Here is a 26,160-nt window from a genome sequence, read left to right as displayed (position 1 = left end):
GGGTGGGCCTGAATGGAAGAAGTTATCTGCCCCCACCCTGTCGCGCCTACTGTTTGCGCTGGCGTCCAGTCCTCTCCCGACCCTTTTCCTGCGTTTGACGATCAAAGTAACATATCAGGGACTGTGAACAGCCTGGTTCAATTACGATTACAATGAAGATGATGACCAAGGTGACCAAGATAATGATGACTAAGACCATGATTTAATTTAACTGTCAACTCACAAGAAAACAGTACCACAAGTGAAAACAGTAATACAGCCTAACCCCGCTAACAGGTATACTGCACTTTCCTTGGCGAACACTCGATCTTTACCAACATTTAATTTATATGAATCCTTCTCCACAAACATATCCAGGCGGGACAAGCAGGGTCTGTTGGGAGGATGGCGTGGTCAGGGACCCTTCATGTGATCCCCAAGAAATGTCCACCTATCGCAGGTTCCACTGTTATTAAACTTCATTGACACTTGGAAGAATTGCAAACCCTAGTTGTCTACAAAAACGCATTGAAATATCACAGACAAAAGCTGATTTGAAATGTAACAGCACTCGATATCTTGAGAGTATCATCTACGTCAGTTTCTGTCAAGAACAAGTTCCAGAATTTTGAGAAATAAGGCTTTGACTCCCGAAAAAACATCCGATAACCAAGAATAACACTGAACAACTAATCAGCTAACTTGCCGATGAAAGAAAACTTAGGAAGTTTTAAAGAAGTGCCACAAATTGCTGGTCTCGGTTTCAGAGCGGTGGAGCTTCCAAAGGATTTAAAGGCTGTCCTTCCACTAGTCGCGATTTGCCGCCCACTAAAAGAAAAAAAAAGAAAAAGAGGTCGTTTAAAACTAGAAAAGAAAAAACAGTTTCAACCAATCACAAAAACATGAACTAGTATATCGCTCCTAAAGGATCGCATAGTAGGCAAGGTTGTGTCTCTTGGATTTATCCGGTCAATGTTATGCCCAGGGATATTATCGCCACGCTTGGTAAGTCCCCGTCGGGTAGCCTCGATACACTTTCGGGTGGTCAAATTCTGTTTGCAGTTGATAGTTAAAAGGATCAACGCCCGGGGGGGGGGGGGGGTACTTGGGTCAATCTTAGTCACGTTTGGGTAATGTAATTTTCCGACCCCAACTTAGTCACTTTCTGGGAGCCGTTTGTCAAATATTAAACAACAGCGATATAGGATCACTTTTTCGGCGATCTTTCCTTTATAAATCACAAAAATCCGGGAAAAGTGTGGCCCCTTCTAGTCACCCTACAAAAAATGCTTGAAAGGTGACCCCATTTAAGTCAGTCCAGTCGTAAAAATGCGACCCCATCCAGCAGCACATCCCCATTAGCCCATTTGGTGCCCCCCCCCCGGGGGGACAACAAACGTCGTGTCTAAGACATACATAGCGTTTACGAAAAGATTGAATATCTATTCTCAGGGGGTAATTATTTTTGGGCATTATTAATAGGGGCCGGGTAGCAAATCTCTGACCCAGGGGGGTACTGGGATTTCAATGACAGGGATAATTGAAGAATTTTTAGGGTTTGAGTTAAGGAATGTTTTTGGGTATTAAAAACAATCTGAAGATTAATGGTAGTGTATTGGCTGCGTAGTTCTGCGAATAATGTACAAACAAACGCGTTTTGCTGTTGATTTTTGAGGGGGTAACTTTTGATCTAGGGATTTTTTGGGGTTATGTTGGAATCCCTAGGGATTTTTGGGGGTATTGATTTTTGCCCCCATTCGATCAGCCCCGTCACTTGAAATCCCTAGTACCCCCCTGGGGTCTCTGATAACTTGTGGATATGGTCGCGCATAACTTTTTTAATTTTATGGACGTTCCTTTTGTTCACATATCTACCTAATTCCCATGTCTCAAAACTCCCATCATCACTTTCTCCCCCAGCATGTCCACCACCACTTCCTTTCGGTGTCAGACCCAGGTTTTGTTGACGTCTCGTCACCAGACTCCTCTTGGTCTACGCCGGGTCCTTTGGAAATCGTAGGTCGTTCTCCCCCGCTCCCGCTCCCAGACTCCTGGTCAATTCCCGGTCCTGCGGTTTGGTGAATAGTTGACTTCGTGGGAGTCTCGTCGCCCGAACCTGATCCCTCTGATCCCGTGCCCGAGCCAGAACCAACATCAGGTCCCGAACCTGATCCCGAACCCGAACCCGCCCGTTTCTTCTGTCTCCTTTGTCGTAGTCTTTTTATCTGTGCGACAGAAAAGCAGCTTTTATTATGTACTCACATTTTACCTGTTCTAATGGTTTCGTCACTAAGAGAAACTGAAGAACGCCTGCTACGGTATTTGGGCTTCCCTGCAACTCTATGAACTCTGGCTTGTTCAGTTCTACAATATATAACTTCAAATTTCTTTCTTTTAAAACTTTTGCCCAAACTTGACATGGATTGTAAGTTTTAAATGTGTATTTAAACGATTTACCAGAAGCAACAAGTCAGGAAAAAAGTCTCAGCAATAGTTACAATAAGTAATTGCTTCCTATAACATTTCTTCTCAAACTCATTAATAGTTTATCGTGTTGTTTGGTTTGGATTTTTCCCTCTGTTTATTCCTTTCGCTTAAAATAACGTTAGCTACTAAATATTGAACGCCAGCTAATTGTCTACTTTCCAACTCCAAGAAAGTGTTAAAGCCCCGGTAATCTTTGGTTTGGATGAGTCTAAAGGCCTAATGTGTGAACTTCATAATCTTCGCTCAAATTTACCGTTTAGGACAGCAGAACACATGGTTAGCACATTCATATTTTTGTAATGCAGTGCGCTTACCTTCTACGCATTTGCTTCCTTCTTTGTGAAAGCCCTGTGTACAGATACAGTCGTACTTCACTGCGGTACAAACACCTCCACCTCTACAGCCACGAACACATTTAGCATCTGAAGGGCAATGGTCACTATTTCAGCTGGCGGCTTTTTTCTTTGACTATTTTACGAAACTATTATCTAAGAACTGGGCAGCAACGCCGAAGGGAGTAGTAAGAAAAAAAAAAAAAGGAGAAAGGGACCAACACAGGGTCCGTCTTAAGGAGGTGTCCGTTAAGAGAGAGTTGACTGAAGCTGTCATGTAGCTGGACCGCACCAACAATATTTGCTAGACTAACAAGGCTATCTGCCAGTATGTTAAATCATTTTTGCAAGAGGGGTCCTAACCCCTATTATTATATAAAGGGAATAATTATGGCTTCCTTATTTGATGGAGGCGAAAATTTAGTAATTACGAGGCGGATTTTGCAAGACTAAAAGTTCGTGAAAAATCGTGTTGAAAGCGCAACCCATAATAGAGCCATATGTTACAAGATATTGAACAGAACTTTGACAAAACAGAACTTAAAAAAGGCTTGTATGCTCGTTTGCGACAAAGGTCATCATTTGCTATATGTCTTCTCTGTTGTATGTTTCGGAAAAGGAGAGCGTGGCCATGGCAAAACATGTCAACAGATGCTAAGTTTTAAAATAGAATCTTACAGCATGGTACTAAATTTCGCGTCATCAATTTTCGCGGGAACTTTTTTCGCGAGTCTTTAATTTAGCGATTTTTTCTTTTGCAATTACGAATAAGGTAGCCCGAATGCAAAAGTCATAAGCACCGGGTTTCAAAGAAAGAAGGCTCAACCAACGACTATACGCTTTCTTGTGCCTCTAAACTCCCGCGTAGAACCCGAAAGCTCCCGGGTAAAAAAGCGTCTTCTGGGTTCTAGGCAGCCTTAAAACCTTATGATTGCCTTACACTTGTTACAATGTCGGACATGAGTGCACAGAACATTAAAATGGTTTACATCAAGTGTTTGTTTCTTAACAAGGACACAGGGAAAAGAACTCCTTGTTAAAAATGGGTCAAACCCTAATCTTACTCAGACGGCAAAACCATTGGCATTTCACACAAAGTAACAGTAGATACCAAAAACAAACTTACTCATTTCAACATAAAGACTGACATCATACGAAACTTTTCCAAGCTCATTCTCGGCCGTGCATGTGTAGGTTCCCTCGTCCTCCACGCGAGGGTCAAAAATTACCAGGGACCCCTCCCTTGTGACATGGTACCTCTTGCCCATAAACACCAAGGCACCTTCTATTGTGATGTGGAAGCGTGACTCCTCAGGAGTGCCCAGGATCAGCAGCCCGTCCTTGTACCACTTGATTTCGGGCTTTGGTGATCCTTTCGCTCGACATTTGAATTCCACTGGCTTTTGCGGTTCTCTCGCATCAACAGGCGAGGGGTAGGTCGTGAACAGGGGACGAGCTGAAAATAAACCCAAATACCATAAGTGGGACAAAGATGGATGACTAACTTTGACGCAGATGTCGAAGGTAAACAAGTCCTTTGATATCACCTTTGAGAGGGATTTGACGCGCGTCAAAGTTAGTAAAAGATTTGACGCGGATCAAAGGTACCTTTAACAAGAGTCAAAGTAACATTTCACGGGACTTTTGTCGCATCTTTGATAAACGTCGAAAGCGAACTATCCGTGAATAAAATAAGAGACGGAATTTGCTGCAAAGGCCTTTGACAAAGACGGCCTTTACCCCTAGTCAAGGTATAGGTCAAGCGCAATTTCGAGGCCAGGCCTGGGACATTGACAATGCAATGTAATAAGTCAAAACAATCAATCATAGGCTAAAAAATAAAACAGTCAATCGCTTCCTGCATCCTACCTATCGTGGCTACCAAACGCTGTATCAGTTGTCACAATAAAAATCAAGCTTGCATTGGACTTATGTTTGCATGGGTTCAATTTGTTCTTTCACAACGGCCTTCATAGCATGCATGAATAAGATTTTTCAAGTTTGGTCTACTGGTTCCCGTTTTTGCTAAAAAGAAATGCATTTCCTTCAAAGGAGATGATCTCCCATGTAGACGAAAAACAAAGTTAAGCAGAATCGAGAATCGACTGAGCCTTTGATGTTTTGGCACGTATGTTGCCAATCAACGAGACGACAAGACGTGTTCTTATGGCACCTGTCGTGGCGCCGGCCATGCTGATGACGAAAAAAATCCACCTTACTTGCGACAGTTCGAGTGTCTATTATATTGTATTATTGTAATGTCCTTTACACATGCGCGCTTTCCAACAGGGAACATACTTTGAATTAATTAACTAAATTATTAATCTTTTAATCCCATTCTTACCTCCAACTGTAACCATCGCGTGGCTAGCCCCAACACCAGCCTCATTCTGAGCAACACAAACATACTCTCCTAAGTCCTCCTCGGCCAAACCGTAGATCGTCAACACCCCCAGGGGGTTAGGGACGCGATATTGGTCCGCTTCCAATCTTGTGCCATTCAGAATCCAGTGGTACGTGGCTCCCATATTCGTTTCACAACGAATCTGAACGTTTTCTCCGTAAAGCGCCATGACTTTCTTTGGCTGCACCGATACTTTAAACGGCTCTAAATGAAAAAAAAGGAACGAAAAATTGTGGAGCGCGACTGATTTCAGGAGGTTTAAAAAATATATAATAGAGGTTAATGGGCGAGCGTTTGATGTAGTAGGTTTGAAATGTAGTTTCTTTTCTCTTATGATCCGCTAGAATGCTAAGTAATTTAATGTAATCCTTCTCCCTTAATAAAACAACTCTTGTGTAATGTTCTTGGTTATTGAACTTGAGAAATATAAGTTGTCTTGGATGCTGCAACAAGGGGTGCATGTTCGCCTCGGATTAAGTTCTCGTATGTCTACACTGATTTGACAAAAGGTGGACTCCGCGAACCGTGCTTGAAGGCCGACTAACCAGTCCCGCGAGAAAAATGGAGGGGGCAACGTCACGGAAGGTTGTGCCGGGTAGCTGAGTGGTAGAGCCAGCAGCCCTAGGGAGCCCAGGGTCAGGAGTTGAATTGCTGGCTTGCTAGGCGGTGGGCATAGTGGAGGTTTTTTGTGTCATTTTCACCAGACTTTGCCAGTCACAGCAAGCTCATGGTAGTATTTTAATGATGATTGTCTTGTGTATGTCAGCCATTTGCAGCCGTGTGGCAGCTTGGCTGTCACCGGGCTTGACTAGGCACTCCACCTAGCCCCCTGGTCTAGCCAGGGGACCTCAGGGGGAGGAAGGGTGGCTGTTAGTGAATTTCAAGCCTTTTTGCCAGCCGGCCGGGCACCTTTTGTTGAAACAAGGCAGATATATGCGTTGGTTATTTTTTTCCATTGACGTTTTGATTCGCACCGCAGCACAGCTTCTTGTTTAGCTTTCCAAACCAGAAACGTCAATTTTCCTCACTGGACCCCTTGTAGATAATGCTAATCTTTCTTGGAATCAAAAGTTTACGAGAGGAAAATTGTTGCATGATAGCGTAAATAACCTCTTTCTTCCTTGTTTCGCGTATTATGCATTTAATAACAAGGATCTTTCTTCCTCCTGAAATGAGGTTAAATAACTTACCACAGACAAAGTCCCTTTCCTTCATTTTCGTTACCATGACACCCGTTAACCGGGAAGGAGTGGCACAAGTTATGTCATCCAGATCTCTCTCTAGTAACCAGGCCTTTAACCAGCGCACGTTACAGTCACAATGAAGCGCACTCCCTCTCGTTAAAGTCGCATTGGGCGTCATAGACTGGCGGTAGGCTTCTGGGACATCCCATAATCTGGAAGAGCAAATAGGTTAATGCAAATACATTAATACATTACATTACAGCCAGAATGTTCTCTGAAAATGATGGTTGTAGAGCCTTTTCGTATACTGCCCCAAAAGTATGGACTGTGTCACGGTCGGATCATTGCTGAAAACTTAAGGTAGAAGGTTGGAAGAAGGGTAAAAAAAGTTTAGTCCCCCTCTCCCTTATTGGAACAAACAAGAGATTACCTTCACTCCAACCCTCCATACCCCCCCCCCCCTCATCCTTTGTTTCTGAGACGCAAGAGCCCATTACTACTTCACAACCTCTCTCCGACCATTTGAGCCGCCAATGAATCCATCTCTTCTCAGTTGGTTGTTGTACCTTGTAGCAATCATATTTAAGTCATATTTGATAATGTCCGTAATTCTTGATATTGTGCTTTTTTCCAGCCATACTTACAGTCGTGTTATTCTGCTTAAATGATCGAATGCTCCTTTTCCAACGTATGAAATTCTGTTAAAGTAGAGATGTCTATAAAAGAAAGCGAAACAGCACGTTTAAAAATCATTTTAGGTTTTGATTTATTATGGCTGTAAACAAGATTACAAACATGACACGGTCGGTTCTTAAATGACTTTTTATACATCCGGGTCATTATACATCCGGGTTCTGCGGGAGTGTAACATAGGAGTCTGTGAGATCAACGAGTGGTTTGAAGGGTTTTACCTTGGTGTAAAAACCTGTGATATTTTCCTTTGTTTTGGAGCTATTGTTTCCTGCTCTTTATTGTTTCAAGGTTTTTTGTTGTCTTTGTCGTTCTTTGTTTTACGTCACTGGTGAGTTTCACAGGTTTTTACACCGAGGATGAGCCGGTTTGAAGCTCCTGGAAAAGTACAACCGGTCCTAACAAGGCATAGAAGTGAATAAAACGTTGGGAGAAACACTCATAGAACTATCTCAAACTTTTAACTCTCACTGGCAACACAATGTGTAATATCTCTAGACTGTTCACAGCCCTCTATTTTTTCGTAGTTTTTTCGATCGATGAGCGCGGGAAAAGAACGGCGAGAGTTTGTATTCATTGAAAATTCAGTAGAGATTTAAATTGGGAAGTTAAATTTTACGGCGTGTATGCTTCGTCATGTTTGACCCCGCCGCAAACAAATTAAACTGACTTACAGATCTTTGACACTTGAGAGACCTTCGAACGTCCTTGAATTAAGAAGAGTGAGACGATTTGAGTCGAGATATCTGTGAAGTCAATAACAGCGCCTTTCAGAAACTGTTAGAATATACTGACTTTAGAAACAATTATTAGACAGGGAAACTAATTCAGTAACTAGATAATAACAAAATGGATGGATAATTTGATCTAGAAAATGCATAGGAGAGAAAATAGAGCGTTTTTGATTGTCTCGTAAAACCAAAACCAAAGTTATAACTATGCTTTGGCCAGTCACAAAGGACACAGACAATCTAATTAACCAATCAAAACCCGCTGTAAAGAAGAATATAGTCGCTTGCAATTCAGAAAGAAAGTAAAAAACCGTAAAAAGGAACAGCGCTAGAATAAAAGTAACTCGTAAAAAGATTTGAAAGCACGTGGGAAACAATCTGCAAATAATGCATTTTTCCTTATGAATTAACTTACAAAACGTTAAGATTTCCAAGATGTCGAAAAGCACCGTCCGATATGTACGTAATCGTGTTGAGACCAAGATGACTGTGGACACAAAACCAAGAAATCAGGTTAAATAAGTTAGTTTCCTCTCTTCACAACGCTAAACTCAGCAGCAAATCTCAAAGGAACTTCTCAAGTTTTTTCTATTACACATGTCCTCATTTGTAATATTTGTTCCACAAGCTACAACCTTTGAACAAAACGTGTCCTTGCGAACAAAACATTATTTGTTTAAGTACTTTCCAACCCTTTGAAGGACCCATTCCGTAAGGGAACATCTTCTGTCAAATGACGCATTGACTAGTCCCCAGTCTTCTCTTACGAGAGTGGACGATGGCTCCTTCCTATCAACCCATGTGTCTTGTAATTGTATGTCTTGGGAAGAGTCGGAAAGTCACGTGATGTCAAGGGTACGTTCGCCCTTTACTCTTTTGTCGAGAGCACAGGCCAACATACTCTCTCCACAACTTCCCGGTTATATGCGCGTCTCTCTCTGACCATTAGATAGAGGGGTACGCACATAATGCCAAGTCTGGCCCACCAGGTTGAGGGCTGTGCGTGGGACCAGCAATCCTATCCTGTAAAGTGCTAATAGCTACTAAAACGTGAACCTATTCCGCAAGGCAAAACGTTCTGGGAGAGGGAAGGGCCCACGGGTTTAAAATGTTAAAAAGTCAAATGAAATACTGAAAACATTCTTACAGGACACGGAGAGTTCTCAGATCCTCGAAGATGTTATCTGGAATGAATGTCAATAGGTTGGAATACAAATACCTGAAAAACAACAACAGTTTACACATTGGTTTGTTTGTTAGAATAACAACATATAGACTTGTTTTAACTGTTTTTAACCAAAAACAACACGAGGAATATGTACCTTTTACCCCCAAGAAAACACAAGTTAGAAAAAAAAGAAAAGAAATCCAAAAGCAAAGAAATCCACTTGGCTGCCACTAACAAAGAAAGTACTACAGATTTCAACGTAAACTGCCGGAAATTTAGAGACTTGAGTGTTATTTCTGATGTTTGTGCGCATCTTTTATTGATGCACTTGATCCAGACAGTGGTCACTCACTAATGATCCCTATACCCGATATTTCTTATCAGTCTTGCATACTGCATACTTACAATTGCTGTAATTTCCTGGTGGCTGAGAAGGTCCAAGGTTCAATTTTATTGATTCTATTTCGATGAAGGTAGCTGTAGAGAGAGCATGACTGATTATAGCTTTACTGAGAACGTGATCAAACCTCTAAACTACAAAATAATCATCCCATGATTATACTGTCTCAAATAGGGGACCGAATGTAGATGTAAACGGGCTAAAACAATATATTTTCTCTTGTTGCAATTTTCATAAAGAATAAAGGAAGGGTCCTAAATTACTTAGTTTAGAGAGGAAGCCACATCATTTCTATTGCCGGTTTTCATGCGGGTCCTCTATCCAGATAGAATTGAAATTTGGAAATTTGAGGGGGTTTCAGGAAGGAGGAAAACCAGAGAATATGGAGAAAAACCCTCGGAGCAAGGCGAGAAACAACAACAAACTCAACCCACATATGACAACATGTCTGGGAATCGAACCCGGGCCACATTGGAGGAAGGCGAGCGCTCTCACCACTACAGTATCCCTGCTAAAGGTGATAGGTAGCTTGAAAAGTGGGTTAAGTAGAAATTTCACTGACTTACAGTTCCTCGAGGTTTTCAAGTCCGGCAACAGTTTTCTGAAGAACGGAAGTGATCTTATTGTCAAAAAGTGACCTGTCAAAAATTAACAAATAATTCATTATTTCACCCAACAATACTTTGATTTTGAATCGTAACGCATTCATATTTCTGGGATCGCAGAACAAGTCCGTTTAGCATGTCCAACCAGTTTTACAGATCTTTTTTTTTTCCCTGATCATGCATGGTTTGGCTGGATTGATCGGAAAATGTGCAAACTTTTCTTAAACCTTTCGTCGTCGGACAATTACGAAGGGTGCCTGTAATTCGCCATTCGGGTTTTATAGACACGAATGGCAAAAAGCGAATAGTACGAAAAGCCACGAATAGTGACGAATGAGAGAGATAGTTCCCAGTTCCTCGCAGCAACATGTGATTTTCGCGACTATTCGTGCTATTCTGATTTTCCAGACAACCCAATTACGAACCACCTTCGGAATTTTATGAAGGTGAACAGAAGATCAAGTCTGTCTTGCAGTTGTTTCAGCTGGTCTTGGTACAATTTCCGAAATCCTTTCGGACGATAAATAAACTCACTCTCGACCAATCAGATTTTAGTTCTTCGCTAGGGTCATAAGAACATTCTGATAAAGAAAGATTTAGGCTATATTAACCCTTTCAGTGCTGAATTTCTCCAAAAACTGGGGTTTTTTTTACCGTTAAACTGAATTTTTGATGCTACGATCCTGGATTTCCCTTAACTTTACTTAAAAAGCACTTTTCCACAATGCAGCAAGATTTTGAGGAAGATTCCATTAAAAAATGTACAAAAATGTACTTTGGTGCATGCGCATAAGCCAAAATTTGGACTTGTTTTTTTTTTTTTTTTTTTTTTTTTTTTTTTTGCGAAATCGTTTCCATTTTTTTTCTTGCTCCTTTTCCTTTCGTTTCTCTTGGCTTTGTTATTTCCACTTCTTTCTACTGTATCCGTCCTTCCTTTAGACCAAAAAAGTTTTGATAAAAACATTGGTAAACCCTGTCAAGAGGACCTCGATCTTTTACAGGTGTTTTGGCCTTTTTAAGCACCGATTTTGCACTAAAAAGTGATTGACTTTTTCTCGATTAGCTCTGTTAGGATGCGACCGATACGCAAAGTGAATAGTTCTTTGAAAAGGTCAAACCTAGCTCTATCAGATGCTTATCACCAAAATCTGCTGACTTTCAAATTAATGACGTCACAAGTGGTTCATTGACTGCTCCTCCAAATGTCGACAAAAGTCGACTTTAGCACTGAAAGAGTTAAAGGCGTATGTAAAGATGTTTTGATTATTAAACTGCAGAACACACCAAGAGTTACTTACAGAATTTTGAGATACAGCAATCGAGAAAAGGCGCCTTTCTCAATAACTGAAATTCGATTTCGGTAAAGGTATCTGAAAGAGAGTGAAAAAAAGGAAAAGAAAGAGAATTATTCATCATGGTAGTCAATGAGTATTAAAGAAACTGGTCACCCAGTCTAAAGATAAAATGATTAGTTCCCCTGTTGATATTTTTTAGCAGTTGAAATCTAGCCTGCGTTGCAAACGAACTAAACCCCGGTGTTTTGTTTGTCTACAACCCAGGCTATTGAAATTAAGAAATCATTATTTTAAAGCCGTCGGTATTCATTTACCGTTGTATAAGCCTTCAGTACTTACAAAGAAGTAAGTGAGTATACATCTGCAAACAGGTACGCTCCAATCTTTGAAATCTGGTTTATATTCAGATGTCTGAAACGTAATACAACAGGATAAAATACAGCTCTATCAATGAACTGAAAGTAGAATTGCAAGTTTACATATAGAAGAAGAGTTTTTCTTCTCCTCTCCCTCCCTCCTATATACAGACTCTCTTAGTACAAACAGAAATTGGGATTTCAAGAAATGAATGAAATACCGTTTTTCAAAGCGATTTTTTTCTGAGGAAACTCAATGGCATTTTGTAAAAAAGGGAATTGAAGGGTTTAGTAAACCTTCGTTACAATGTCCGAAGAGTGCACTCACTTTTCGACTCTTATTAGAACTCATGAGCAGAGTGAACGCTCTCACGTCGTCATGGATACTTCACGTTACTTAGCAACTCGATAACAAAAATCGCGGGCTAAATCAAATTTCCACGGAAAATACCGCTGGTCGTGTTGATATACTCACAATGTCTTTAGACGATAGAGACCAAGGAACGATCCGTCTTCTATTTCACTGATCGAGTTCGAACTGAGGTCCCTTGATGAGAAGAAAAACAATCACTGTCGTTATCACTGAGTTGCTATGGAATACAGAGGTTCTAGTTTTTAAATCTTACCGGCCTCTTGTTCGTACAATGAGTGATTAAGAAACAGAATGCCTGAGCCGTAATCAGGTTTCCCACGTTTCTCCTTGATACCAAGCTTAGTGAGAAATAGTACTTTTGTTATAAATAAACACTACCCATCACAGTTACCGTGTCAAATTCACACATTACTAGTGTACGATTTACACGGTACGACTTTCTCGCAAACGGCGAGCTTACGACAGGTCTACGGTGGATTTCCAATGACGCGTAAATTTTTCCGTGCGTGAAAAATTTGGAGACACTATCCGGTGTAAGTCGTTCATACGTTGTCTCTAATTTTTTTCACGCATGCACGTAAAAAAATACGCGTCAGTGGAAATCCACCTTTTGGTCCATTAACACACGCACGCGCCTGTTGTAAGGATGTGGTAGGTTCAGACTCGACTGCAGAGCTCTTTCACGCATGTGCGCTGGGTCAGTCACATGCAAAAGACAAGAGCTTTGGGGTAGGTTCAGCTGATTTACAAGATGTGATTCGTGTTTTAGTCATTGTGTAAGAGTGTTGCATGCGAAAATCCTAGGCAAAATCGTACCGTCTAATTCGCCCCCAATTTTCACAACGTGAAACTGTTTAAGACTGCAGCGACGTTACGCCAAACAGCCTGTAAACACTTTATCTTTCACACGATCTTTATTGCTATAGCAGTAACAGGTTTTGTCACATTTTTCTTCCATGAAGCCGCAAATCCGTTCAACACTTTTCCCAGTGTCCATATGTCTCCACTTACAATTTTTCAAGTTGATCCAGACCATCAAATGCAGCATACTGAAGGCTCGTGAGCTTGTTCTTCGCAAGGTTCCTATAATTGAGCGGAAACCAAGTAATCAATTTTAACCCTTGTACTTGCTGTTGAGAATGATGTCAAAATTTTAAATAGTATTGTGACGTCATCACCACCAGTCATTTTTGTTTTCAACCCAGAGAACGTCCTTTGACCTGAGAACGAGGCTGTTTAGATCATTTGAACCAATCACTATCAGGAAAACAAATGTCATTCGCTGTACTCTACTCACAAAGTTTTAAGCCTTGAACAATTCCTAAATGCTCCAAATGCCACTTCTTCAATGCGATTTCTCTGTAAATACCTTTAATGGTAAAAAACAAAAAAGCATCTGACAAAGTGATTTTGCCTCTCTGAGGTGTTAATGATGACAAACAATCTATACAATAAGACAACAAATAACAGAAAAGAATGCGACTTCACCTTTTTAATCGACTTACAATGTATGAAGAGAAGGGAGATATCCTAAGGATGTCGATCCGATTTTTTTTATTCGGTTTCCTTCAAGGTCCCTGAAAGTAAACGGAAAATGGAAAAAATTTTGAACTGGCACAATTTTTGACACTTTTTCTTTTGGCTTCCAAACTTTTTTAGCCAATGAAAATCCGCAACAACAGCCGTCAAAGGTGGCTGCTTTTCTTCTTCTTAGTTTTTGATCGAGCGAGCATTGGAAGACAGCAACTGGCGAAAAACTCAAGTAATACCAAGAGAATATTATTATTTTCTCTTGGTAATACAGCATGCTTCACAGTATCACATTCGACACAGTCATATGTGAGGTCTTTTTTAGGGCTGTAGGCAGGAGGGCGTCCGCACCCACCCACGGGCCACAAAGGTCCGTCTAATCGGGGAGTGAAGGTTAAAATGACTTTCACAATGCAGGAGATGTGGACTTATAAACTTTATTTTACAAACTTTCTCAGGGGAAAATACCCCCGGACCCCGGGAGACGCTCACGCTTCTGGCGCACGCACGCAGGTCACCCATGCAAGATCCTGCCTACGGCCGTGTTTTTTTAGTTATTTTAAAGTATAAAAAACACTACAACACTTGTAAGGTCGTACAATAAGACAGACAAACACGACTAAGTAAACTCAAACGCAGTCACTTACAAAACCCTTAAGTATATCAGCCCGTTAAAATGCCATCCTTCCAGTCTGGAGATCTTGTTATTCTGAATAAGCCTGGTGAAGCCGACATTAAAAAAAAGAGAAATGTACACATCTTGATCAGTGTAGAGCACACAGATAATCAATTAACGTTTGGATGTAAACTCGTTGTTAAAGGTGGGGGATGGGGTAGGCTGGGGTTATTAGGAAACGGCGAAAACACCAATGAAGTTTAGCCCTTGATTTCAATTTCGTCCCCAGAACTGCGCGTTTTTGGTCAACGGTCTCCAAGCAGAGCGCGCGAGAGACAAAAGATAACCCGCGTAATAATTTTTCCATGTCGTTTCAGCAGATATTTTTTGGCGAGCGAAGAAAGATTGTTTTAGTAACCAAACGAATGTGCATAGGACGTTGTGTGCCACGTGATGGACATACTTTTGGGGGGGGGGGATGGGTAGGCGGGGGGTGGGGGGTGGGGTTGAGTGTCTTGAACAAAAAACGCTTTATACAATGATCGCTTTTACGGTTAATGAAAGGTAGGGTTGTCATTATTCAGGGCCTGCAGTATCGGTTCTGTTGCGTGGTTCCATGCGCTGGTGGTTGCGTGACGAGATTTCACGTTCATATTCTGCTCATGCGTAGTTGTGTCCACTTCCGAGAAAAATGGCAGCTCGTTTTCCAGAGATAAAGAAAAGCGGTTGTATTTGTCTACCAGGCTCGAAAAGCAACGAAAATAAAAAAAAATGGCAATGGAAATTCCTCTTATTGTATTTCGGCAATATCTGAAAGAAAGATAATTGGATGAAGACAAGTTCGTATTATCGAAGGCGAAGTTATGCTTCAGCAAAAAAGTGCGGTTTCGAAGCGGTTTCCGAGGGTACTTGTGCAAAACAAATTCAGTGATCGAATGATAAAACATTTATTAATCTCGGTTTTCGCAAAAAATTGTGATTTGTAACAAATCACGATGTTTTGCTCAACCTCGTCTAGTAATTGTTAATCTGAAAAATTCCGATCTCGACCCTCAACGCTAAAATGAGTTTTCTGGATTGTCCTGTTTTTTATTCCCGATAATGGTTGATATTAAATGGAAAAACAAAGATAAAGAACCAAAAGATATAAGACCTAAATGACTAAACGCTTGTAAAAACATTGATAAGTATTTAAAAATTGAGGTGTTAAGTGTCTTAATTCGCAAAGTTTGCATTGCTGTCATCAAGTCATATTATTTTACTTCGATATACTGTATTTACTCTGAAGTACTTTCTTTATGACATCTAATACAGCGCCCTGAGTATAGGAATAACCTTTTTATGTTCATAAGTCGTTCATCCGCATAGAGTACAAAAGCAAACTGACTTTTCGGTCGTTAATTCGTGCAAATTATTGATATATGAAAGCAATTAATTAATTAAGCAATCTCTCGTTACCCAATCTTGCAAACTGATAAATGTAATCCCTTTAGGAAACGTGCAACGCTCTAAATCATGGCTTCTCTTTGCAAATGAGAAATATATAGGATACAAAGCATTTACTTACAATGTTGTAGTAACTTGAGGAAGCGGCAACGGAAATCTCTTCAGTCTTCTTCCAGAGCAGTTTACTTTAGCTCCGACGCCTTGCGATTCATCGAAAAATTGTTCTTCGCAGACGCATTCCTTCGGACATGGAGTTATGACCTGAGCCAAGCTCAAGGCGCACAAAAGTACGACGACAAACACAATCATAAATGACTTCAAAGCCATGATTCCTGTTCCAGTTTGTCGCATGATTCTATTCTAGACAAAGATTACGGTGAATTATCGTGGTGAAAGTTGGCTCTCCTTCAAATGCTCTGTGGGATGCCGCGCAAATTATGCTTTGACAGGACAAAGATTTCATTCATCCAAGTGTCTCAAACTTGTTTTTTTTCTCGGTTTGGGTGCTGCGTGAATATTTGACCCTGTGGATAAATGGCTTTCCTGTATGAGTCGCGGTTATATTTCACAGATTAACAATTTGACAATGATAAAAAGCAGATAAAACGAGACATATAATAGCAAAACAGACATTCAGTAGAATGATGTGCCCAGTCTGTGCCAGAATCTGCGAACAACGTGAATTGAACTCATTGAGCGCCGAAGGCGCGAGTCGGCGAGCGAAGCGAGCCGCTAGAGTTAAAAAAAAATCGATTTTGTCTAAAGTCCATAATGACGTATTCGGTTTTATTAAAATTTACGGAAAAAAGTAAACAATTCATTTTTTAAAAGTCAATGATAAACTTCATATTTTCGAAGCACAATAGATGAGTCACTTTAATAAAATCATTAAATGGATGATAGCTGACGCCATGGTGTTAACGAGAATTTACAGAATTATTTTAGTGTTTCTTACAACCGTCTGTATATAACACACTAATAGTCATGTTATACTTAGATTTTAAGTGATGGTTACCCTAAAGGCAAAGGTGCCACGTGCCAGAAAACTAGATCGATAATACTTGATTTAAAATGTGCTCTGAAATAACTTAATGGTTTATATATTCCCATATTTGGCATTCTATTACAGCTACACTAATAATGTTGAGGTTAAACTTTTAGTACAACTTTATACAGGCTTTACCAATGAACAATTTTAAGTGACGTGACGTCAAAAATTGTTGCCATAGCAACGTGCAAAGTGGTCAAAGTTATCTTATATTTGACTTTTTAGGCTAAAATCTTAAAAACTAGACGGTGAAAGTTTTGTTTTTCATATATTTTTGTCTAATGGACAAAACAAACAATCTAACATTTTTAAAAAAAAATTCTGTAGGTTGAGTTCAGAGCCACCTTAAATTTATGAAAAAATAACGTAGCTCCGAATCCTGCCTACAGATTTTTTTTAAAAATTGACAAAAATGTTCCTTTTGTCGGTTAGATAAAAATATATCAAAAACAAGTACTTTCACCAATTAGTTTTTGAGTTATTAGCCTCAAAAGGTCCAAAATAGGGTATATTTGACCTCAAATGACGTTACCATGGCAACGAATTTTGACGTCACAATGACCTCAATTTGTTCATTTGTAAAACTTGCACAAGTTTGTACTACAATCGAAGCACTCGTAAGCGGACACCCTCGGGACGCGAAAAAAGTGCCCGGCCCGTAACTGGAGCTGGCCGCTTACGAGAATGGTTCTCCTAAGCAGCCACCAGACGTGTAGCAGATAAATGGCTGCTTAAGGGAGCCTGCCCAGCTAACAATAACCGGACGGACGTGGATAACGACAAAACAAGTACTGAAATATGGTACTGTAATTACTTTAAAATCATTGTGACGAACGGCGATTTTCTTTGGGGTGTCCGTTTACGGGAGCTTAAAAACAAAGAAAAATAGGTCACCAAGGGTGACATGAGTCTAATGCCGTATGGCATAGTGATACAGATTGCGCGGTTTTCGTAAGCCGGTTAAAATTGGTTAGAGGTTTGTGTTCGGGAGTTTAATTTAAAATGCTTATAGCAAGCTAGGGGCATCGTGGATGATTATGGAGGAAAACGAAACAGTCATAAATGTTATATGCTTCACAAAATTTAAAGTATGAACAGGAGTTGATGTTACTTCTTCCGTATTGTCCGTAAAAGCAGAAACGATTAAACATTTGGACAAGATTGCGTGACGATTTACAAAAAGCATGTTCATTACAACAAGGGTTGAAGAACTTCACATCGTTTTCGTTCAGATTTTTCACCATTTTGATGATGACTCTTGAAACAGATTTTGCAATAAAAGCACTTGAAATAGTGACTGTTACTCCATTGTACTGTAAGCACTTAGTGACAGATTTTCCTAAAAACGGGTGTAAATGCTCACGTCAATATAATGATGACCTTTTGAACGCTGGAAACTAGGCAATTATTATCGAGCTACCATACACAGGAGCGAAGACTGTTTATCATGATGTACAAATTTCGCGAATCATCACTTCCATATCAATGTAACCATTTTATGATTTTTCTAGCTGTAAGAAGAACGTAAGATCTCTGAGAGTCGTAAAAGCATGAAATTCGATTTCAGTGTATGGCAAAGGCCGGGACAGTGTAATACTGGAAAGCGGCCAAACAAACGCATTTTGATTTAGTCGCGTAACTTGATTTACATTTGTCCATGTACATCTTTTATTTTTGAAGGTTTTTGTTTGCACTGTAAAGAAAAAATTGGTCAAAATTCGAATGACTTAAATACAAAATACGAGGTAAAGTTTTCTATTCTTTTAAACAAAATAAATATTTGGTCGCATTGTGTAAATAAACGCGAGTCGCCGTCGAAATATTTTTTTCTCAAAGACGTCTTGCTTTTTAAGCAAGACGAAAACACAAGTGCTTAACTGAACTGAAAACGAAGATTTATTTCCACAAAAAGCTTACAAATGTCTTAACAGTCACTGACTGAGAAATCCAGACAGGCAGTCAAAGATGGGGGTCGGCCAATTTGCTTCATACTAACACCATAAATAGGTTAGGTGGACTTATGAATAAATATACTAAACTTGGCTCCTTAATCTTTTTTGTATAGGAGATATGAGGTCCACTATTTATCACCCCCATCAGGGTCTAGATTTACCAGTAAATTTGACCCAAATTTGCAAACCACTATAAACTACAAAATTAAACGAACGGTATTTTTATTTTCTGTGTGGCATAAACAGACATAGATCTACTTGTAAAAATCCAGAAATGTACGAAACAAGCACAGGTGAGTCTACACCGTCCACGTTTTAAACACCTACATTTTACATTTTCGAATGAACAAGATTTTGCCCATTTTCGAGTTCCCGTAGAACACACAACTATAACTGCAGAAATCATTGGATACCACAGATAAATGCTCTTACCTTCCCTCTATCATAAACAGCAATAATCTTTTTGGGCCATTGAAACAGCAAGATTTTAGAGCACCTCAATGTAGTTCATGTAGGCGATATCGTCTTCAACAACACACGAAGCAACCAATGTGTTTTAAACCACTCCTCGAGTCCACTTTGAGTTTTTCCCAGGTTAAATGAATGCAATTGACTGAATTCCTTCCGAAATATATCTTAACCCGTCGATTATTCATTAAACAGTGAAGAAAACGTGAAAAACACGAAGATAACAGAGCGACGCCATTTTGGATTTGACAACTCGCAGGGGCCTGGAATTCAGCTTTTACCAAGGAGGGTAGGGTGGGTGATTGTTTTAACAGGTGTATCACAGGTGGGTTAGAGGGGCTAGCATTGGACCGAATCAACGTTTATGCTATTTACAAAGGGAGTAGCTTGTTTATTTAGTTTTATACTATGACAGCAATTAAAAAATATATTTCAATAAAATAATAAAATTACGAACGAGTTTGAATAAAGTATATGTTGCTTTTTTGTTTTTTGTTTTTGTTTGTTTTCTGTCCATCCGTCTGCTCTGCAGATTCTTCAGTGCCAATTATATTTTTTTACAGCTACTTATTTTGTATTGATAAAGCCGGTTAAATAAATATATATATTTATATTTAACTGCAGACAGTACTGTTTCGGCCTATATATATACCGTGTATATATATTTTTATACATACATCAACGCGTCATACAGGCACCAGGTTTTGCGATGTTATCAACATAGCCGGCTTGAAATATAATGTACGACGGAAAACGAGTTGCTCATTCTCAAATGAAAACAGTGTGTGCGGTGCAACACCATACGCTCCAACCGAGCTTCATGTAATTCCTTTAGAAGCATGTAGCAAGGATTTAACCGAATATCTAACTAAATTCGGTGTCAGTGGAAGCCGTGGTGTTGGTACACAGATCACAGAGAGTGAAGTTATTCTCAATCGCGCTGGATTACATTCCCTGTCAAAGGAAGAGAGAGGAAGGATTACCGTGTGTCCAAAGCACCGATACGAACTGGCAACACATTACCAAAAGTTGTCATCCAGTTGCTGTTACCCATCTCATAGAGGCGAAGCGAAAAAATTGAAAAATCCTCGCCGGGTAAACAAGCAGGTGTCAGAGGAAATCTATGAGGTGTATCATGTTTCAGTGCCAATCGGTTCCGGTAAGTACAACAGTACAATAAAATTATTATTTAGTACAGCTTTTCACATGTTGGATTTTTCATGAAAGATTCACAAGAGAAATAATGAATACTATTATTATATTCGTGCTAATTATTTCATTCTTTTAGTGTGTTTCCATATATAGCTGCTTATCAGTTTGAAAATCTTTGCTAATTAGATTTACACGGTGTTTTGCTTACAGTGTAGAAAGTGTAGCATTCCAATTGAAACCAACATGTTTAGCTTGCCGTCGTGTTTTTCAGAAAACCTTATCAATACGTTTACATCTTTCTTTTTTCAGCACTGTGTAACACATGCCGAAAAGCCCATTCAAAAAGTAATGAAGAGACCAAGGTGAATATTTTGAATTAAAATGACAAGTTTGATAGCACTCGGCAATATAAATAGATTTTGCCAAACATAAAAGCGAAGCTCCTCGGCTATCCACTTAGCCTTTAACTGAGGGTGGGTTTTGCTGCTTCCCTCCCCCAGTCAGAATAGAGGAGTGGGTAATTATTCCCCTTTTATTAACACAAGCCTCCAGGTTTCTTCTTCGCCAACAAAAGCAAAAAATGCTGTGTCAATGTGCACATGTTTTACTTTTTTTTCCTAAAGCTTGGTAAGAAACATCTAGAGTTGTTTGGGAGGTCTCGTCGACAATGACTCTTACACTACTAATATTTTAGTTCCGGGGATCGAAAATGCCACGCCCTTCATACCTAATCCTTTATAATTCTTCACTTGCAAAAAACAGCAGAGTATTTATGGATAAGAGTGCATTCGATGCCGAACTGCACGCGTAAATAGTTTACATATTCTGAATATTACATTGCTATTCGTTTCTTTCAGGGGAAAGTGGAGAACGATGAAAATGAAGGCAGTGCTCTAAGAAAGAATGAGTTTTCAATAAAGGTTAATGGTAGTTTCATCTCAACTGATTAAGACTTTAAAGAGTAAATAAGGAAATGAATTAAATCGAGCGTCTTGTCCCCGGGGGAATGGGGGTACTTCCTATTAAGACCTACACGGCGAGGATCCGCCCGAAGGTCTGAAAGGGTAGGGAAATCTGACGTTAAGGCATTAAGATTTGCTTTTTATAAAATATTTCGAACTGACGCAACTGGCTGTATCATTTTAATTTACTAAGCGCTGTATGAAAATGACACGAAAACTCCCGGTTTTAATTATATGTCATGTCATGTAGGTATATAGAACGGGAACATTTTTCAATAAAAGGTTTACGGAAGAGGTGCCTTTTCTTTCAAAACGGAATATAAAAGGGTAAGGGGTTGGATTTCAGGACGCGGTGCCTCCCCGTATAAAACGTTTTCTAGTTTTGTAGTTTAGTATAGAAGTTTCATATCAACTGATTTAGACTTTGAAGACTAAATAAGGAAAAGAATAAAATTGAGCGTTCAGTCCCCGGGGGAATGGGGGTACTTCCTGTTAAGACCTATACGGCGAGACTCCGCCTGAAAAGTCTGAAAGGGCAGGGAAATCTGACGTTTAGGCATTAAAATTTGCCTTTTATAAAATATTTCGAAGCGCTATATGAAAATGACACGAAAACTTCCTGTTTTAATTATATGTCAAGTCATGTAGGTATATAGAACGGGTATATTTTTTCAATAAAAGGTTTACGAAAGAGGTGCCTTTTCTTTCAAAATGGTATATAATAGGGTAAGGGGTTGGATTTCAGGGCGTGGTGCCTCCCCGTATAAAACGTTTTCTAGTAACGCGCGCCGCGCACACTGTTTATACTTTCTATTGAATATTACATTTTTTTATTCGTGTCTATCCAGGGTAAAGAAGAGAACGCTAGAAATGAAGGCAGTACAGTGACGAAAGACGAGACTCCGGTAAAGGTATATAGTGTGTTCGACTCAACTGATTTGGACTTTGAAGAGAACATTAACTTGTCATTTCCTAACCCTTCCGAGTTTGAATACACATTGGACAGTACTGTTGCCGACAACGAAGAAGACGATGAAGATGTCAGTTTTTGGATCGATGAAGAACAGCGTCAGCATGAAAGACGCGCAGTCTTAAATGAAGCAGTAGGAAATATATCAGATGGAAGGGTTAGTCCGATAGCATCGACACTCAATTCGAATTGGGAAAGTATATCAAGTACACAAAAAGCCTACTATTTGCGGAAAGTCCGTCAAGTTCTCAGTGCTGTTTTGACAACCATTGCACCAGATCAAGAAGAGAAAGTATTTGATGCACTGAAGCATTCTTCAGACCGGGACGAAAACGGCAAATATGACGACAGAAAAGAAGTAAGCAAAGTTGAACTGTCAATTTTGCTGGGGGTGTATAATGAAGCGGAAAGTCGTCAAACTCGATTGCAAATTCTGTCGATGTTTGCTAAGCATTTTTCAAAGAAGGAGCTCAGAGAGATGATACCTGGTCTAAGTAATTGGCAAATAGATCAAGCCCGCAGCCATGCTACTGAAAAAGGACCAGGTCAACCAGTGGTACCAGTACCTATTAAAAGGACACGCCTTGATCCAGCCAAAACAAGCCACTTCGTCAACTTCATTGCAAGACCAAACTTTTTACAGGACGTAGCGTATGGAACTAAGGTGCTGAAGCTTGACTCTGGTGAGAAAATCACCATTCCAAATGTGATAAGAACAATGGTGCCCTCAAGAATAATCAAGCAATACATTGCTTATTGTCAAGAAACAGTGTTTGAGCCAGCCAGCGAAAGAACACTATATAGGATCATCGAAGTGTGTGCTGCGTCAACGCAGAAGTCGCTACAGGGATTAGATTATTTCTTAACGGAAGGGGCACAAGCATTCGAAATTCTCCATAGTGTAGTTACCACACTTGAAGAAGGTGGTGCCTCCCCGATTTGGGGAAAAGAGGCGAAGGTTATCTTGAAAGAAGCCAAGCGCTACCTCAAAACGGACTTTAAGAGCGACGTCGGACCCGATGAAAGATGTGCAGACCACTGCACTAGGTACAGTCTTAGCGATCCTCAAAACGACGCCTTGGCCCATCAATGTGATCACACTCATGATACATCTTGTATCTCATGCTGTCAACTAGATGAAGTTTTATCTGACATCACAAACAAGATCAATTCTCCAAACCTGACTCTTACCGACCTACAGCAAAGTCAAGTCAAGTTTGATATGGCTCATGCAGTGGAAGCAATCGGTAGTTGGAAAGCCCATATGCTTCGCACTGTCAACCAAGAGCAAGCCAAGGAAGACGCTCTTGGTGCACTCAACGATAAAAGCGTTCTCATAACGATGGACTGGGCAATGAAATATCTGCCCCAGCGATATAGAGAGCAAATGAGTGACTTTTACGGAAAACGAGGAAAGAGCTGGCATGTTGCTTGTGTTATACTTAAGTCTGATGAGAACGAATACAACGTGGAAACAGTTGTGCACTTATTTGACAGCTGCACACAGGATTGGTATTCCGTGGCATCCATTCTAGAGCACCTTCTTGTTTCAGTCAAACAAGAGCACCCTGATGTAGAGACGGCTTATCTGAAATCTGACAATGCTGGATGTTACCATAACGCCTCGCTGCTTCTTTCGCTGAAGTCCATTGGAGAGAGGACAGGCATCAGCATTCGAAGGTATGACTTCTCAGATCCACAGTCAGGGAAGGACGTATGTGATAGAAAGATCGCGCCAATGAAAGGTCACATACAAAGATGGGTAAACGAAAAGCACGACGTTGTCACAGTACGGTGGTGTACGTGGGTGTAGGAACGCAGTTGCTGAAGTGGATTTAGCACAGGCGGCTAAAACGATGGAATGGAAAGGAATTAGCGCGCTGTTCAGTTTTGAGTTTCTTGTCTCCGGGATAAGGGCTTGGAAAGCTTATGCTGTGGGGGAAGGTCAGATGTTTCTATACGATGAATTGGTTCTATCCCTCCAAGGTCCGACAGATCTCTGTATTGTCATGCCACTTACTTCTCTAACGCCATTGTCAAAGCCAGGACTTATGGTAAAAAAGCAGCCTTCTAACAGTTTCCAAGACATTTTTGTGTGCGAAGAGGAAGGTTGCGTGGCCACATTTCAGACACAGGCGGATCTTTATGCACACATGGATACTGGGCGGCATATAAGGGTAACTGAGAGGGAGACTGTTTACGACTTGGCACGGAAAGAGTGGGCAGAAAAGGTCACAGGAATACAGTCGTCCCACGTCGCCAGAGAGGCAGTGCACCTACGAGAAAGTACCCACGTAACAACAAGAAAAGAACCACTCCAGGGTTGGGCTTTGAAAGCCCAACGAAAGGGTCAGAGAGCAACCGAAGGCGTTAAGACGTTTCTAGTGGAAAAGTTCAATAGAGGGGTCGAAACAGGTAATAAGTTCACACCTAGGTATGTCTAGTTAGCAATTAACAGTAATGAGTGATCTTTGCGGCGATCTTGAGTAGCTGAAGCGATTACTTCATTCCGGGCTTAAAAGGAAGAAAGTTCCATGACTTATAGAGTAGTTCAAATCGCCTCGCACATTTCTTGTGAAGGGGCAGTTTTTTTTTATTAACCATGAAATAACCGAAGCTGTTATCCAGTATTATTTTGAATTTCATTACCCGCAAAATTATTTTGTTATACCCTAACTAATTATTAAAAAATTTATCCCTAATGCCTAAAATAATATGGTGAATTATCCCTTATTCCTAAACCTCCAAATTATCCTGGTTTTCCTTTCTTTTCAACACTATTAAAAAGTTTATTTTTAAGTGAAAGAAAGATCAATTGCTTTTTGACGTTTTGTCAGCTGCTCACAGTGAATGGGAAAAAACAAACGCACAAATTAACTGAAGGCCGACGACTTTTTTTCAATACTACAATCAGCCCTCTGCAATACTACCGTGATCTTCATTTTTATCACACTGTAAATGACTGTAGTGCGAGGCAAAACAGTTAACTGTACTGTGTTTGAACTATGATATTACGATATGTTTTATTTGATATAGGGAACAAAGAAGATCCAACAAAGGTGGCAAAAGAAATGAGAATCGCAAGGGACGGTGATGGCAAACTTCGCTTTGCCCCAGAAGAATGGCGAACTGCCAAACAAATAAGCAGTTATTTCTCAAGACTGGCAGCAGCGCAGCGTCAGAGTAAAGCACCCACCGCGCTAATTGAAGAAGCTGAAAATATCGATGAGAATGATCTTGAAGCCTGGGAGGCAGAGAAACATCTGCAGGAATTGCAGACAGCAGTGTACGAAGAGGTCGACCTGCGACATCCAATCGAATATAAAGGTCAGGATATCTGTGGTCTAGTTGAACGTGGCATGTTATATAAAAGTCAAAATTTAAGATTGCACAGTTGAAAGAACTTTGTGACCTCTATGGAATGGAGATTGATGGGTCCATTGCCCGAAAGGACTCTTATGTGAGACCAATCGAACATCTCGTAAAAACCTGCAGTTGTTCCAAGGAATGACTTTCTCTAACGTTACAGATCAGTAAATAAAATGAACGGTCGAAGACCACCTTCTTCGAGCGCATGCGTTTAATATCAACAACATGAAAAAATGAAAATGGAGCAGAACGGCAGTGCTTTTTATCATGTACATAAGAGATCAATCAGTCAAAGCAAATTAAAAGTGATGATTTTTTTTTTGGGGGGGGGGGGGGAATTTTCTTGCAATACTTTATTTTTATGCGATTTACTCATAAACAGATGAGCTGAGGTGGAAAACCAATCTTTAACAAACTAAACTAATTTTATTTATACTGAACGGACTGTCCCAACCTTTTGGGATATATATACCATATCAATTGCTTGATTAGGTCTGATAAAGCGCACGTTTTGACTGTAGAATTATTTAAGCTTCAGCCAGTCAAAGTCAAACTCTAATTATTAAATTTGCGCCGGTCAAAACGTAGCATAATTGTCGATTGCCCTTACTTCATGCTTGTTCATTTACTTTGACTGCAGTCT

The 26,160-nt window shown here is 40.1% G+C and overlaps 2 protein-coding genes across 2 annotated transcripts; one reads left to right on the top strand and one right to left on the bottom strand.

The window, feature by feature from the left end:
- Positions 1-435: 435 nt before the first annotated feature.
- Positions 436-16,131, bottom strand: LOC144635487 (uncharacterized). The gene is made up of 20 exons (XM_078494615.1): positions 15,718-16,131; positions 14,182-14,253; positions 13,510-13,581; positions 13,302-13,373; positions 13,016-13,087; positions 12,107-12,178; positions 11,615-11,686; positions 11,279-11,350; positions 9,942-10,013; positions 9,381-9,452; positions 8,955-9,026; positions 8,223-8,294; positions 7,751-7,822; positions 7,031-7,102; positions 6,393-6,598; positions 5,143-5,406; positions 3,925-4,254; positions 2,781-2,888; positions 1,855-2,204; positions 436-807 (listed from the first exon to the last, which is right to left on the bottom strand). Exons 1-19 carry the CDS (start codon positions 15,945-15,947, stop codon positions 2,134-2,136), a joined length of 2,145 nt encoding a protein of 714 aa, XP_078350741.1. The 5' UTR covers positions 15,948-16,131; the 3' UTR covers positions 436-807; positions 1,855-2,133.
- A 7,949-nt stretch (positions 16,132-24,080) lies between these two features.
- On the top strand, positions 24,081-25,589 carry LOC144640906 (uncharacterized). The gene is made up of 2 exons (XM_078500001.1): positions 24,081-24,563; positions 25,185-25,589. Exons 1-2 carry the CDS (start codon positions 24,098-24,100, stop codon positions 25,544-25,546), a joined length of 828 nt encoding a protein of 275 aa, XP_078356127.1. The 5' UTR covers positions 24,081-24,097; the 3' UTR covers positions 25,547-25,589.
- Positions 25,590-26,160: the final 571 nt, after the last annotated feature.

This window comes from Oculina patagonica, chromosome 1 (genome assembly GCF_052425735.1).
Source record: "Oculina patagonica isolate OP01 chromosome 1, crgOcupat, whole genome shotgun sequence".
Classification (NCBI taxonomy): Eukaryota; Metazoa; Cnidaria; class Anthozoa; order Scleractinia; family Oculinidae; genus Oculina; species Oculina patagonica.
The sequence above is the reverse complement of the archived record's forward strand: the minus strand, read 5'-3'. Positions and strand labels throughout refer to the sequence as shown.